Source organism: Bos indicus, chromosome 3 (genome assembly GCF_029378745.1).
Source record: "Bos indicus isolate NIAB-ARS_2022 breed Sahiwal x Tharparkar chromosome 3, NIAB-ARS_B.indTharparkar_mat_pri_1.0, whole genome shotgun sequence".
Lineage (NCBI taxonomy): Eukaryota > Metazoa > Chordata > Mammalia > Artiodactyla > Bovidae > Bos > Bos indicus.
Window position 1 is genome coordinate 42695398 of NC_091762.1, and position 15220 is coordinate 42710617.

At 38.4% G+C, this 15220-nt stretch overlaps 1 protein-coding gene across 5 annotated transcripts in view; it reads left to right on the forward strand.

Moving 5' to 3' along the window:
• DPH5 (diphthamide biosynthesis 5) overlaps positions 1-15220 on the forward strand; it is a 45871-nt gene that overhangs the window by 22219 nt on the left and 8432 nt on the right. For all 5 annotated transcript variants that reach the window (XM_019956970.2, XM_019956968.2, XM_019956969.2 and 2 more), the window contains 2 exons: positions 12916-12955; positions 14900-15003. In XM_019956970.2, coding sequence (XP_019812529.1) covers positions 12916-12955; positions 14900-15003 — 144 coding nt within the window. The remainder of the gene's footprint in view (positions 1-12915; positions 12956-14899; positions 15004-15220) is intronic.

Sequence of the window (15220 nt, forward strand, 5' to 3'; positions counted from 1 at the left end):
TATCATTTGTTGGGAACAAAATGCTCACATATTGGCATCAGTCCCTGGATCATACACTGAATTGCACTGTTTTGATTCTACTGTGTGTGAAGTTATCCAGTAGAAGGATGTCTGCCATGGAGCACAGAATCAGGGCAAAGAAAGAACCCATAATTTTGACCTCTGTAGTAAGTATAGATATTCAGAACATTAGAAGAGATTCCTATTTGCCAAAGACATTTAGGTTGTCTTGAGGGGCGGTCCTAAGATGGCGGAAGAATAGGATGGGGAGACCACTTTCTCCCCCACAAATCATCAAAAGAACATTTAAATGCTGAGTAAATTCCACAAAACAACTTCTGAATGCTGGCAGAGGACATCAAGCACCCAGAAAAGCAGCCCATTGTCTTTGGAGATAGGAAAAAATATAAAAGGTAAAAAGAGAGACAAAAGAGGTAGGGTTGGAGATCCGTCTCGGGAAGGGAGTCTTTAAAAAGAGAGAAGTTTCCAAACACCAGGAAACACTCTCACTGGCGAGTCTGTGGCGAGCCTTGGAACCTCAGAGGGCAACATAACCAGGAGAAAAAATAAATAAATAATTAAACCCCACAGATTACATGCCCAATGGTAGCTGTCAGTGGAGAAGCAGCGTAGATGCTCGCATCCACTACTAGCAAGTGAGGGATGGGCAGGGAGGTGCGGGCTGCATTGCTTAGGGTAAGGACCAGGCCTGAATGCCCTGAGGGCAATCTGAGGGAACTAACTTGAGATAGCAAACCAGACTGTGGGATAGCTATCCCACCAAAAGCCCTAACCTAAGACACCACCAGGCCCACTCACAGAACAAAGGACTGAGCAGAGCTAGCCAGCTGTGGATCAGCCCATCCCCTGCTGGAGACAGGCAGGCGAAGGGAGCCAGAGACGGAAGGGCGCAATCACGGCCCCAAAGAGGCACCATCTACCAAACTGCGAGCAGGCTTCATTGCTAACCAAGACTTCTTGGGATTCTGGACAATCAACGTCCGCCAGGAGGGTCGCAGCCAGAGATCAGCTCCGCAGAAGAGACACATGGCACACCTGAGAAGATGTGCTGGTTGTACACCCAGAAAACTGAGTGGCAGGGATGGGGGAGGTGATAAGTTGCAGCCTTCAACTGGGGGCAACCGCGCTCACCAAGCACCCGGTCACCTGAGCTGCTAGGACCTCGGAAGGGCACAAAACACAGGCCCAACTGAGTCTGTGCCTTTGTGGAGTACTCGAGTACCTGAACCTGTGTGGCTTAGACCTGGAAAGTGCATACAACCCAGGGCTGGCCTCAGACAGTTCCCGGCAGAGGAACCCAGAGCCTAAGCAGTGTAGACTGGGAAAGCACACACACTGTGAGTGGGGGCAAACCCAGTGTGGCTGAGACACTGCAAGCACACACCAGTGTTATTTGTTTGCAGTGTTCCTCCCTCCCCACAGCATGACTGAACAAGTGAGGCCTAAAAAAGTGACTACCGCCCCCTGGCATCAGGGCGGAAATTAGACACTGAAGAGACCAGCAAACAGAAGAAGCTAAAACAGAGGGAACCACCTTGGAAGTGACAGGTGCAATAGATTAAAACCCTGTAGTTAGCACCAGGAGAAGGCAATGGCAACCCACTCCAGTACTCTTGCCTGGAAAATCCCATAGATGGAGGAGCCTGGTGGGCTGCAGTCCATGGGGTCGCTAAGAGTCGGGCATGACTGAGTGACTTTACTTTCACTTTTCACTTTCATGCATTGGAGAAGGAAATGGCAACCTACTCCAGTATTCTTGCCTGGAGAATCCCAGGGACAGAGGAGCCTAGTGGGCTGCCATCTATGGGGTCGCACAGAGTCGGACACGACTGAAGTGACTTAGCAGCAGCAGTTAGCACCAACTACATAAGAAGGGGCCTACAGATCTTGAGAAGTGTAAGCCAGATCAAGGAACTATCTGAAAATGAACTGACCCCACACTGTTCACAACAACATCAGAGAAAGTCCTAGATATATTTTTACTATTATCATTTTTTAAATTAAAAAAAAAAATTTAAGTCCTCTATTACTCCTTTAATTTTCATTTTTATAACCTACTATTACTTTGCAAAAAAGAGACCCTATTTTTTAAAGCAAACTTCATATATTTATATTTAATAATTTTTGTGACTTTGTTTTTTTCTTTAATATTGTATTTTTGAGAATCCAACCTCTACTCTAGATTTTTAATCTTTGCTTTTTGGTATTTGTTATTAATTTTGTACCTTTAAGAACCCAATCTTCAGTACCTATTTTTACTTGGGAACGAGATTACTGGCTTGACTGCTCTCTCCCCCTTTGGACTCTCCTTTCTCTCCACTAGGTCACCTCTATCTCCTTCCTCCCTCTTCTCTTCTCTACCCAACACTGTGAATCTCTTTGTGTGTTCCGGACTGTGGAGAACACTTAAGGAACTGATTACTGGCTGGATCTGTCTTGCTCTTTTTGATTCCCCCTCTTTTCCTCCTGGTCACCTCTGTCTCCTTCCTCCCTCTTCTCTTCTCTGTATAACTCCGTGAATATCTGTGAGCGGTCCAGACTGTGGAGAGCACATAAGGAAGTGATTACTGGCTAGCTTGCTCTCTCCCCTTTTGATTCCCCATCTTATCCTCCTGGTCACCTCTATCTCCCTCTTCCCCCTTCTCTTCTCCCTGTAACTCTGTGAACTTCTCTGGGTGTCCCTCACTGTGGAGAAATTTTTCATCTTTAACCTAGATGTTTTATCATCAGTGCTGTATAGATGGGGAAGTCTTGAGGCTACTGTAAGAATAAGATTGAAAACCAGAGGCAGGAGGCTTAAGTCCAAATCCTGAGGACACCAGAGAACTCCTGACTCCAGGGAGCATTAATCAATAGGGGCTCATCAAAGCCTCCATACCTACACTGAAACCAAGCACCCCAAGGGCCAAAAAGTTCCAGAGCAAGACATAGCATGCAAATTCTCCAGCAACACAGTAACATAGCCCTGAGCTTCAATATACAGGTTGCCCAAAGTCACACCAAACCCATTGACATCTCAAAACTCATTACTGGACACTTCATTGTACTCCAGAGAGAAGAAATCCAGCTCCACCCACCAGAATATGGACACAAGCTTCCCTAACCAGGAAACCTTGACAAGCCACCCATCCAACCCCACCCACAGTGAGCAAACTCCACAATGAAGAGAACTCCACAAACGACCAGAATACGGAAAGGCCACCCCAAACACAGCAATATAAACAAGATGAAAAGGCAGAGAAATACCCAGTAGGTAAAGGAACAGGATAAATGCCCACCAAACCAAACAAAAGAGGAAGAGATAGGGAATCTACCTGATAAAGAATTCTGAATAATGATAGTAAAAATGATCCAAAATCTTGAAAACAAAATGGAGTTACAGATAAATAGCTGGGAGACAAGGATTGAGAAGATGCAAGAAAGGTTTAACAAGGACCTAGAAGAAATAAAAAAGAGTCAATATATAATGAATAATGCAATAAATGAGATCAAAAACACTCTGGAGGGAACCAGCAGTAGAATAACAGAGGCAGAAGATAGGATAAGTGAGGTAGAAGATAGAATGGTAGAAATAAATGAAACAGAGAGGAAAAAAGAAAAATGAATTAAAGAAATGAGGACCTCAGAGATCTCTGGGACAATGTTAAACGCCCAACATGCGAATCATAGGTGTCCCAGAAGAAGACAAAAAGAAAGACCATGAGAAAATACTTGAGGAGATAATAGTTGAAAACTTCCCTAAAATGGGGAAGGAAGTAAGCACCCAAGTCCAAGAAACCCAGAAAGTCCCTAACAGGATAAACCCAAGGTGAAACACCCCAGGACACATATTAATCAAATTAGCAAAGATCAAAAACACAAAGAACAAATATTAAAAGCAGCAAGGGAAAAACAACAAATAACACACAAGGGGATTCCCATAAGGATAACAGCTGATCTTTCAATAAGAACTCTTCAGGCCAGGAGGGAATGACAGGACATACTTAAAGTGATGAAAGAAAATAACCTGCAGCCCAGATTACTATACCCAGCAAGGATCTCATTCAAATATGAAGGAGAAATCAAAAGCTTTACAGACAAGCAAAAGCTGAGAGAATTCAGCACCACCAAACCAGCTCTCCAACAGATGCTAAAGGATCTTCTCTAGACAGGAAACACAGAAAGGATGTATAAACTCAAACCCAAAACAATAAAGTAAATGGCAACGGGATCATCCTTATCAATAATTACCTTAAATGTAAATGGTTGAATGCCCCAACCAAAAGACAAAGACTGGCTGAATGGATACAAAAACAAGACCCCTATATATGTTCTCTACAGGAGACCCACCTCAAAACAAGGTACACATACAGACTAAAAGTGAAGGGCTGGAAAAAGATATTCCATGCAAATAGAGACCAAAAGAAAGCAGGAGTAGCAATACTCATATCAGATGACATAGAATTTAAAACAAAGGCTGTGAAAAGAGACAAAAAAGGACACTACATAATGATCAAAGGATCAATCCAAGAAGAAGAGATAACAATTATATATGCACCCAACGTAGGAACACCGCAATATGTAAGAGAAATGCTAACAAGTATGAAGCAACAGTTAGAACTGGACATGGAACAACAGACTGGTTCCAAATAGGAAAAGGGGTACGTCAAGGCTGTATATTGACCCCCTGCTTATTTAACTTATACACAGAGTACATCATGAGAAACGCTGGGCTGGGGAAGCACAAGCTGGAATCAAGATTGCCGCGAGAAATATCAATAACCTCAGATATGCAGATGACACCACCCTTATGGCAGAAAGTGAAGAGGAACTAAAAAGCCTCTTGATTAAAGTGAAACAGGAGAGTGAAAAAGTTGGCTTAAAGCTCAACATTCAGAAAACAAAGATCATGCCATCCGGTCCCATCACTTCATGGGAAATAGATGGGGAAACAGTGGAAACAGTGTCAGACTTTATTTTTTTGGGCTCCAAAATCACTGCAAGATGGTGATTGCAGCCATGAAATTAAAAGACGCTTACTCCTTGGAAGAAAAGTTATGACCAACCTAGATAGCATATTGAAAAGCAGAGACATTACTTTGCCAACAAAGGTCCGTCTAGTCAAGGCTATGGTTTTTCCTGTGGTCATGTTGGACTGTGAAGAAAGCTGAGCACTGAAGAATTGATGCTTTTGAACCGTGGTGTTGGAGAAGACTCTTGAGAGTCCCTTAGACTGCAAGGAGATCCAACCAGTCCATTCTGAAGGAGATCAGCCCTGGGATTTCTTTGGAGGGAATGATGCTAAAGCTGAAACTCCAGTACTTTGGCCACCTCATGTGACGAGTTGACTTATTGGAAAAGTCTCTGATGCTGGGAGGGATTGGGGGCAGGAGGAGAAGGGGACGACAGAGGATGAGATGGCTGGGTGGCATCACTGACTCGATGGACGTGAGTCTGAGTGAACTTCAGGAGTTGGTGATGGACAGGGAGGCCTGGCATGCTGCGATTCATGGGGTCGCAAAGAATTGGACACAACTGAGCGACTGAACTGAACTGAACAAGTATGTAAGGGGAAATTAACAATAACACAATAATAGTGGGAGACTTTAATACCCCACTCACACCTATGGATAGATCAACTAAACAGAAAATTAACAAGGAAACACAAACTTTAAATCATACGATAGACCAGTTAGACCTAATTGATATCTATAGGACATTTCACCCCAAAACAATGAATTTCACCTTTTTCTCAAGCGCACACACAACCTTCTCCAGGATAGATCACATCCTGGGCCATAAATCTAGCCTTGGTAAATTCAAAAAAATTGAAATCATTCCAAGCATCTTTTCTGATCACAATACAGTATGATTAGATCTCAATTACAGGAGAAAAACTTAAAAATTCCAACATATGGAGGCTGAACAACACGCTGCTGAATAACCAATGAATCACAGAATATATCAAAAAAGGAATCAAAATATGCATAGAAATGAATGAAAATGAAAACACAACAACTCAAAACCTGTGGGACACTGTAAAAGCAGTGCTAAGGGGAAGGTTCATAGCAATACAGGCATACCTCAAGAAACAAGAAAAAAAATCAAATAAATAACCTAACTCTACACCTAAAACAAGTAGAAAAGGAAGAAATGAAGAACACCAGGGTTAGTAGAAGGAAAGAAATCTTAAAAAATTAGGGCAGAAATAAATGCAAAAGAAACAAAAGAGACCATAGCAAAAATCAGCAAAGCCAAAAATTGGTTCTTTGAGAAGATAAATAAAATTGACAAACCATTAGCTAGATTCATCAAGAAACAAAGGGAGGAAAATCAAATCAATAAAATTAGAAAAGAAAACGGAGAGATCACAACAAACAACACAGAAATACAAAGGATTGTAAGAGACTACTGTCAGCAACTATATGCCAATAAACTGAACAACGTGGAAGAAGTGGACGAATTCTTAGAAAAGTACAACTTTCCAAAACTGAACCAGGAAGAAACAGAAAATCTTAATAGACCCATCACAAGCACAGAAATTGAAAGTGTAATCTGAAATCTTCCTGCAAACAAAAGCCCAGGACCAGATGGCTTCACAGCTGAATTCTACCAAAAATTTAGAGAAGAGCTAACACCTATCCTACTCAAACTCTTCCAGAAAATTGCAGAGGAAGGTAAACTTCCAAACTCATTCTATGAGGCCACCATCACCCTAATACCAAAACCTGACAAAGATGCCACAAAAAAAGAAAACTTCAGGCCAGTATCACTGATGAACATAGATGCAAAAATCCTTAACAAAATTCTAGCAAACAGACTCCAACAGCATATTAAAAAGATCATACATCATGACCAAGTGGGCTTTATCCCAGGGATGCAAGGATTCTTCAATATCGGCAAATCAATGTAATACACCACATTAGTAAATTGACAAATAAAAACCATATGATTATCTCAATAGATGCAGAGAAAGCCTTTGACAAAATTCAACATCCATTTATGATAAAAACCCTCCAGAAAGCAGACATAGAAGGAACATACCTCAACATAATAAAAGCTATTTATGACAAACCCTCAGCAAACATTATCCTCAATGGTGAAAAATTGAAAGCATCCCTAAAGTCAGGAACAAAACAAGGGTGCCCCCTCTCACCACTACTGTTCAACATAGTTTTGGAAGTTTTGGCCACAGCAATCAGAGCAGAAAAAGAAATAAAAGGAATCCAGATTGGAAAAGAAGAAGTAAAACTCTCACTGTTTGCAGATGACATGATCCTCTACATAGAAAACTGTAAAGACTCCACCAGAAAATTACTAGAGCTAATCAATGAATATAGTAAAGTTGCAGGATATAAAATCAACACACAGAAATCCCTTGCATTCCTATACACTAATAATGAGAAAATAGAGAAATTAAGGAAACAATTCCATTCACCACTGCAATGAAAAGAATAAAATACTTAGGAATATATCTACCTAAAGAAACAAAAGACCTATATATAGAAAACTATAAAACACTGGTGAAAGAAATCAAAGAGGACACTAATAGGTGGAGAAATATACCATGTTCATGGATTGGAAGAATCAATATAGTGAAAATGAGTATACTTCCCAAAGCAATCTATAGATTCAGTGCAATCCCTATCAAGCTACCAATGGTATTTTTCACGGAGCTAGAACAAATAATTTCACAATTTGTATAGAAATACAAAAAGCCTCAAATAGCCAAAGCAATCTTGAGAAAGAAGAATGGAACTGGAGGAATCAACCTGCCTGACTTCAGGCTCTACTGCAAAGCCACAGTCATCAAGACAGTATGGTACTGGCACAAAGACAGAAATATAGATCAATGGAACAAAATAGAAAGCCCAGAGATAAATCCACCCACCCATGGACACCTTATCTTTGACAAAGGAGGCAAGAATATATAATGGAAAAAAGACAATCTCTAACAAGTGGTGCTGGGAAAACTGGTCAACCACTTGTAAAAGAATGAAACTAGAACACTTTCTATCACCATACACAAAAATAAACTCAAAATGGATTAAAGATCTAAACGTAAGACCAGAAACTATAAAACTCCTAGAGGAGAACATAGGCAAAACACTCTCCGACATACATCACAGCAGGATCCTCTATGACCCACCTCCCAGAATATTGGAAATAAAAGCAAAAATAAACAAATAGGACCTAATTAAACTTAAAAGCTTCTGCACAACAAAGGAAACTATAAGCAAGGTGAAAAGACAACCTTCAGAATGGGAGAAAATAATTGCAAATGAAGCAGCTGACAAAGAAGTAATCTCAAAAATATACAAGCAACTCCTGCAGCTCAATTCCAGAAAAATAAATGACCCAATCAAAAGATGGGCCAAAGAACTAAACAGACATTTCCCCAAAGAAGACATACAGATGACACAAACACATGAAAAGGTGCTCAACATCACTCATTATCAGAGAAATGCAAATCAAAACCACAATGAGGTACCATTTCACGCCAGTCAGAATGGCTGCTATCCAAAAGTCTACAAGCAATAAATGCTGGAGAGGGTGTGGAGAAAAGGGAACCAACCCTCTTACACTGTTGGTGGGAATGCAAACTAGTACAGCTACTATCGAGAACAGTGTGGAAAAACTGGAAATAGAACTGCCATATGACCCATCAATCCCACTGCTGGGCATACACACCAAGGAAACCATAATTGAAAGAGACACATGTACCCCAATGTTCATCACAGCACTGTTTATAATAGCCAGGACATGGAAGCAACCTAGATGTCCATCAGCAGACGAATGGATAAGAAAGCTGTGGTACATATACACAATGGAGTATTACTCAGTCATTAAAAAGAATACATTTGAATCCATTCTAATGAGGTGGATGAAACTGGAGCCTATTATACAGAGTGAAGTGATCCAGAAAGAAAAACAGCAATACAGTATAATAACGCATATATATGGAATTTAGAAAGATGGTAATGATAACTCTATATGTGAAACAGCAAAAGAGACACAGATATGTAGAACAGTCTTTTGGACTCTGTGGGAGAGGGCGAGGGTGGGATGATTTGGGAGAATGGCATTGAAACACGTATATTATCATATGTGAAACGAATTGCCAGTCCAGGTTCAATGCATGATACAGGGTGCTCAGGGCTGGTGCACTGCGATGACCCAGAGGGATGGGATGGGTATGGAGGTAGGGAGGGGGGTTCAGGATGGGGAACACATGTACATCTGTGGCAGATTCATGTCAATGTATGGCAAAACCAATACAATATTGTAAAGTAAAAAAAAAAAAAAAAGACATTTAGGTTGTCTCATGTACAAAGTTCTCTATTATTCAATAATATATAAATTTGTACATTATCAGAACCCCAATCAATATGTCTCTTTAAAAGAGAAGACTGTAGAAAAGTTTTACTAATGGTTAGCATTTCTTATAGGGTAGAATTTGGAAATTATGTAGAGCAAAGGTTAGCAAACCACCTCTGCTGGATCAGATATAGGCTACCACCTGTTTCATAAAGTTTAATTGGAACACAGCCACGCTACTTCATTTATGTATTATCTATGTCTGTTTCATGCTACAATGGCAGCAATAAGTAGTTTTGACAGAGACCTTGTGGCCTTCAGAACCTAAAATATTTACTACCTGGTTCTTTACAGAAACATTTACTGACTCCTGATCTAAAGTAAAATTCTGCCTAATGTAATGTACACCCTGTATTCCCCAGTGATTTTCTTTCCCATTACCTTGTGTAACTTCTTGTATTACCATTCATGTGAATTGTTTTATTAACTCGTTGGTTTTCTTCTTTACTTTGTAAGAGCAGGGAGTTTGTTTTACTGATTCCTCTCTTTCTAATGTCTAGAAGTGTAGCACAGTGTAGCTGTCCAACAGATATGTAATAGAAGTTAATTGGTTAACATTTACTTTTAGTTTCAGACTTGATCTTATTACCCATTGTCACAGAAAATCTTTAATTCTTGCTAGTTCATTCAGTTCCAGCTAGATTACATTCCTTTTTTACTGCAGTAAGAGTGATACCTAATTAGTTCTAGATCTAGATCAGGCCATGCATGCTTCTCTGGTATTTTTTTTGGCTTATGCCTGAATCCCACAATTTACTGGTATGATAATGCTTTCTTATTTTAGTTAATTATCAGTGTAATTTAGTAATTCATTATTAGCTAATTAGCTTTATAGTTTTGTGTTTGGATTTTCCATGTGGAAAGATACTAGTCTCCCTCTTTAGTAGTTCTTATTGGCAGAACTTATTTTGTGGTTCTTGTTAATTCGTGTGGAATATGCCATTAAAGGTATCCATCATGTTATCTTAAACTTAGAGCCAATTAAGGCCAGCGCTATGTAGAAAGTCAAAGGAGAATGATGCAAGAGGTACAGGCATTTAAAAAAGCTTTTATTAAAGGCAGAGGTAGAAATATATGCAACTGAGGGATGACAAATAGGGATTCATTGGAGCTCCGATATGAAGTGTGTGTGTGTGTGTGTGTGTGTGTGTTTAAACAACAGAACTGAGTTTTTAAAACAGAATGAGGATAAAAGTAGTCTTAAGAGGCAAGCTACCTGTGATAACATCTTCATGTATCACGAAAAAAAAAATATAGGAAAGGGGGGAAAATTGGAATTATCTTTTGGAAGCTTTGAAAGGGCAGTTAGAAATTCAGCTCACAGTATTTATTAAGTATTTATGCCCACTGTGGAGTTAGGTTCTTCTGGAATACCAAGGAAGTATTAGACCTGGGTCCTGCTCTCAGGATTTTGAAATCTAGTTGGAACTAATGTGCTGTGTACCTGAAAGTTGAGAGAACAATTAAGTTCTATTGTATCGAGGCAGGAAGGACAAACCAGAACTTTGGCTCTTGAACTTTCTCTAAGAGCTGCTGCCTCTTTTCTTGGCTTTCCTGGGAAAAGACAAACAAGGTTAAACAATATATCTTCCTTGCTCCATTAACAAAAACAGGAACAAGGTGTGAAGTATAAGATATCATGATTCTGACTTCGCAAACCATAGATCTCATCATTTAATCACCTGGAGTTCTCATTATTTTTAATTAGTATGTATTTATTGAATGGCTGCTCTTATGGGCCATACCCTGTAAGGATTAGTGAGAATATGTCATGGTAAGAAACCATAGAGAATTTAAAATTTACTTGGAAAGGCAAGACTAATATATATGATGTAATTGGAGATTAACAAAATATAGCACTAATTGTATGTCTGTCTCAAAGGACAAAGAGCCTTTGGGAGGAAGTCTATAAAGGTTTCTGAAGGAGTTGGGACTTTTACTCTACTTAAGAGGTAGATAGTTTAAATTAGCTGTCATAGTAGAGCCACATGAACAAATTTATTCAGTAGAATTTATGGTGTATCTGCTAGGTACTCTACATTATGCTAGATGCTGGTACTAAAATGAATAAGAGAAGCTTACATTCTAGAAAGTAGAAAGGAATAAATATGGCCTGTGTAAATACAAGGTAAGATGAGTCTGGCTTGAATTTATTCACTAATACACACTTACATTAGTGAAGAAGCATTTGCCCATAAAAATTCTCCCCAGCCCTCTTCATTTTTAAAATAAAATTCTATAGAATGTATCATTTAAAAAGTGAAAAAATGGAAATATTAAAAACTTAACTATCACAAATAACATTTCAGAAGCTCAAGGTGAATGCATTAATAAATGTTTACTTTTTAAAAATGATTACAGCTATTAGGTAGAGGAGATCTAAGTTGATGTTTATATCATTAATTGTATTGCAGGCCATATTTCAATAACAGGTATACATATTTCCTATATGTGCCATACAATGAAAATGCCTAAATAATGAATTTCAAACCTGAAAAATATATTCATTGCTGGTTCTAAGAACATTTAGAATATATGTAAGGGATTATCTCTAGAGCATTTTCCAAGCAAATACTTAGTATTCTTTGTAAGAAAAACTTTTATAATCATTCGAGAAAGTTTATAATCACTAGAGAAAGTTGTCAAAGTCTATCAAAAAGACCACTCAGTTACACTCTATTTATTTTTGCAGTAACAAACTTTGGCCGAACCATTTGTTTTTAGCATGTAGAACAGGAAGCAGCTGTTGCTCTTGCTGTTGTGTACTGAGTTCCTGTGAGGATGTAGAGTGATTCTGCTCTTTTACCTTCTACCAGATTGTTTAGCTGAGCATCAGTGATTACAAAGCATAAAGAATCAAATCTTTGTGATGTTTGCATCATCAAGCTTTATGAGAGCAAGGGCTATATGTGTTTTGGCTGTTGTGGCTACCAGTCCATGCTTGGGAAATCCCCATTAAAGTATGAATATTTGGTATTAAAATGTTTCATAAGTTACTGGCATATCTTACCATTCACAGAAAAGCGAAAGTCTCTTCAATACGTGGTAAGAATTTTCTTTTATTTACATTACATGCATTTAAGCTTATATTCTAGTGCCTGAAAAATAGGTAAGAATAGGAACATGTTAACAAGAACTTTCCAGTTGGATCTGTGCAGTTACCAGCTAATAGAAATGAACACAAAGATTTTGATTAGCTGTTAGATAGTGTATATGCCAATATTTGTCTAACTCTTTCCTGTCTTCTTTTCCAAGAGGAAATTCAGTCCATTCAGGATGGTCTCAGGGCCAACCTCATGTTTGTTTTCTAACTAATGATCTTTATACAACCACAAGCTTCCATTCTTCTTTATATTTCCTTAAAAATGTGGCCAGATACAAGTGTGAGGGAAGATTGTCACAGACTCTCAAATTAGCATTTTAGAGACTTGAGAATAATATTTACCAAAAATTTAGGTGTTTCAGCTGAAGTTTACATGTAGGATTTTGGGTAAAGTACTTAATTAAAATAGAACTATCTGTTTTTGCTTCCTACAGACATCAAAGTAAAGGAGCAGTCTTTGGAAAATCTAATCAAGTAAGTTCGTATTCTGAGAATGCTTAATTCTATTTTAATTCCATGGACTATAAATTCTACTTAAATGACATAAGTTCTAAAGATTGTTGAAAATCAGTTTTCAGTAACAGTGCAAAATTTAACACTTTCAATCTTATGAAATGTTAAGCAGTATGATAGAATAGAAATAGCAGTAAATTTCATGGGTTCAGTATTGAGAACAGTGGTTGGCACCTAATAGGCACTCAGTAAATATATGTGGAATGAGTTAACTGAGAGTCAGAAAACATGGGTTTGAGTCATGAGTTGGACTCTGGTTATGTGCTCTTGGGAAAGTTACTTGCATTTCTGAGCCGTATTGTCTTCAATTGTATATTGGGGGAAATAACCCCTTTTTACTTATAGATGCAGTAGCTGCTACCCATATATAACTAACGAGAGCTTTAAATACATATGACTAATGTAACTGAGGAATGGAATTTATAATTTAGTTTTAATTAATTTAAAACTAATACTCAACTAAGTAACTAGATAACATTTAAGTATATTTAGAACAATTCAATATGTAAATCTACTTTTACAACCATGAATTTTATGATCTGAATACGGATCAAGTATTTCCAGTGAAAATTTAACATTTGAATTAAGATGTACTAAAATATAGAATACATTCCAGATTTCAAAGACTTAGTACAAAAATGATGTATAATAATTTGTATAGGAATAAATGTTGAAATATAACATTCTGGATATATTGGGCTAAATAAATACATTATTAAAATTAATTTTGTCTCTTTTTTTTACTTTTGTTATTGTAGATACTATTGAAAATTTTAAATTCTATTTGTGGCTTGCATTATATTTCTCTTAGACCTGAGTTACAGAATTGTTTTGAGAGTCAACAAAATAATCTATATGAATTTTTTTGTAAACTGCAAAAGCAATATTTTGACCATTGAGCACATTTGATAGGCTTTTGAGGCATATGGAAGTAAACATATCTTATCCTCTAAGACTTTGAGATTTTTATTGCTGTAGTTTACTTTTCTTAGAGGAAGATATGAAAAGAGGAATATGTGGTTTAAACATGGTAATAAAAATGAACCCTATAAAATCTGATTAGAGTATAGAACAAATTTCTACTGATTAGAGTATAGAACAAATTTCTACTTATTTTGAATTATTTTTGCCTAAAGAACCACTTTGAATAAGAGTAAGTAGAGACATTACTTTGCCAACAAAGGTCCGTCTAGTCAAGGCTATGGTTTTTCCTGTGGTCATGTATGGATGTGAGAGTTGGACTGTGAAGAAGGCTGAGCGCCGAAGAATTGATGCTTTTGAACTGTGGTGTTGGAGAAGACTCTTGAGAGTCCCTTGGACTGCAAGGAGATCCAACCAGTCCATTCTGAAGGAGATCAGCCCTGGGATTTCTTTGGAGGGAATGATGCTGAAGCTGAAACTCCAGTACTTTGGCCACCTCATGCGAAGAGTTGACTCATTGGAAAAGACTCTGATGCTGGGAGGGATTTGGGGCAGGAGGAGAAGGGGACGACAGAAGATGGGATGGCTGGATGGCATCACTGACTCGATGGACGAGAGTCTGAGTGAACTCTGGGAGTTGGTGATGGACAGGGAGGCCTGGCGTGCTGCGATTCATGGGGTCGCAAAGAGTCGGACACGACTGAGCGACTGAACTGAACTGAACTTTGATTTAAGCATTTATCTTTAAGTTGTTGCACTTATTTCTGCCAACATTTCAGTGAGATGAGAGAGCATTTGAAATAGGACAATGAAGAAAGCTTAAGAAACTAAAGGTAAATGATTTACTTAAAGTGAGTAACAAGTGGCAGCTTCAAACAGAACATAGAATGTGGTAATTGACTATACCTGGGGGAATAATTACATTAAAAATGTATTATGTAATTTCATGGCTAAGAACAGTGGCATCTACTTTTACACTTACAGGGGAAGAAAGATCTATGAACCTCCTCGGTATATGAGTGTCAACCAAGCAGCCCAGCAACTTCTGGAGATTGTTCAGAATCAGCGAATACGAGGAGAAGAACCAGGTACTCAGGAATCTTCAAAGGGCTCTCATATTCCCCTCATGCTGCATTGAGATGAGTATGTAACATCTGAAACACACACATGCATTACCAACACCACTAAAGTGAGTCAGTGTGTTTGCATTCATTTTTTTCTTATCATTTTTTTCATCTTTCCCTTAAATCTCATAGGCTGAAAGTTCTACTCAAAAGTAATGGATTTCTTTCTAGTAATGGAAAT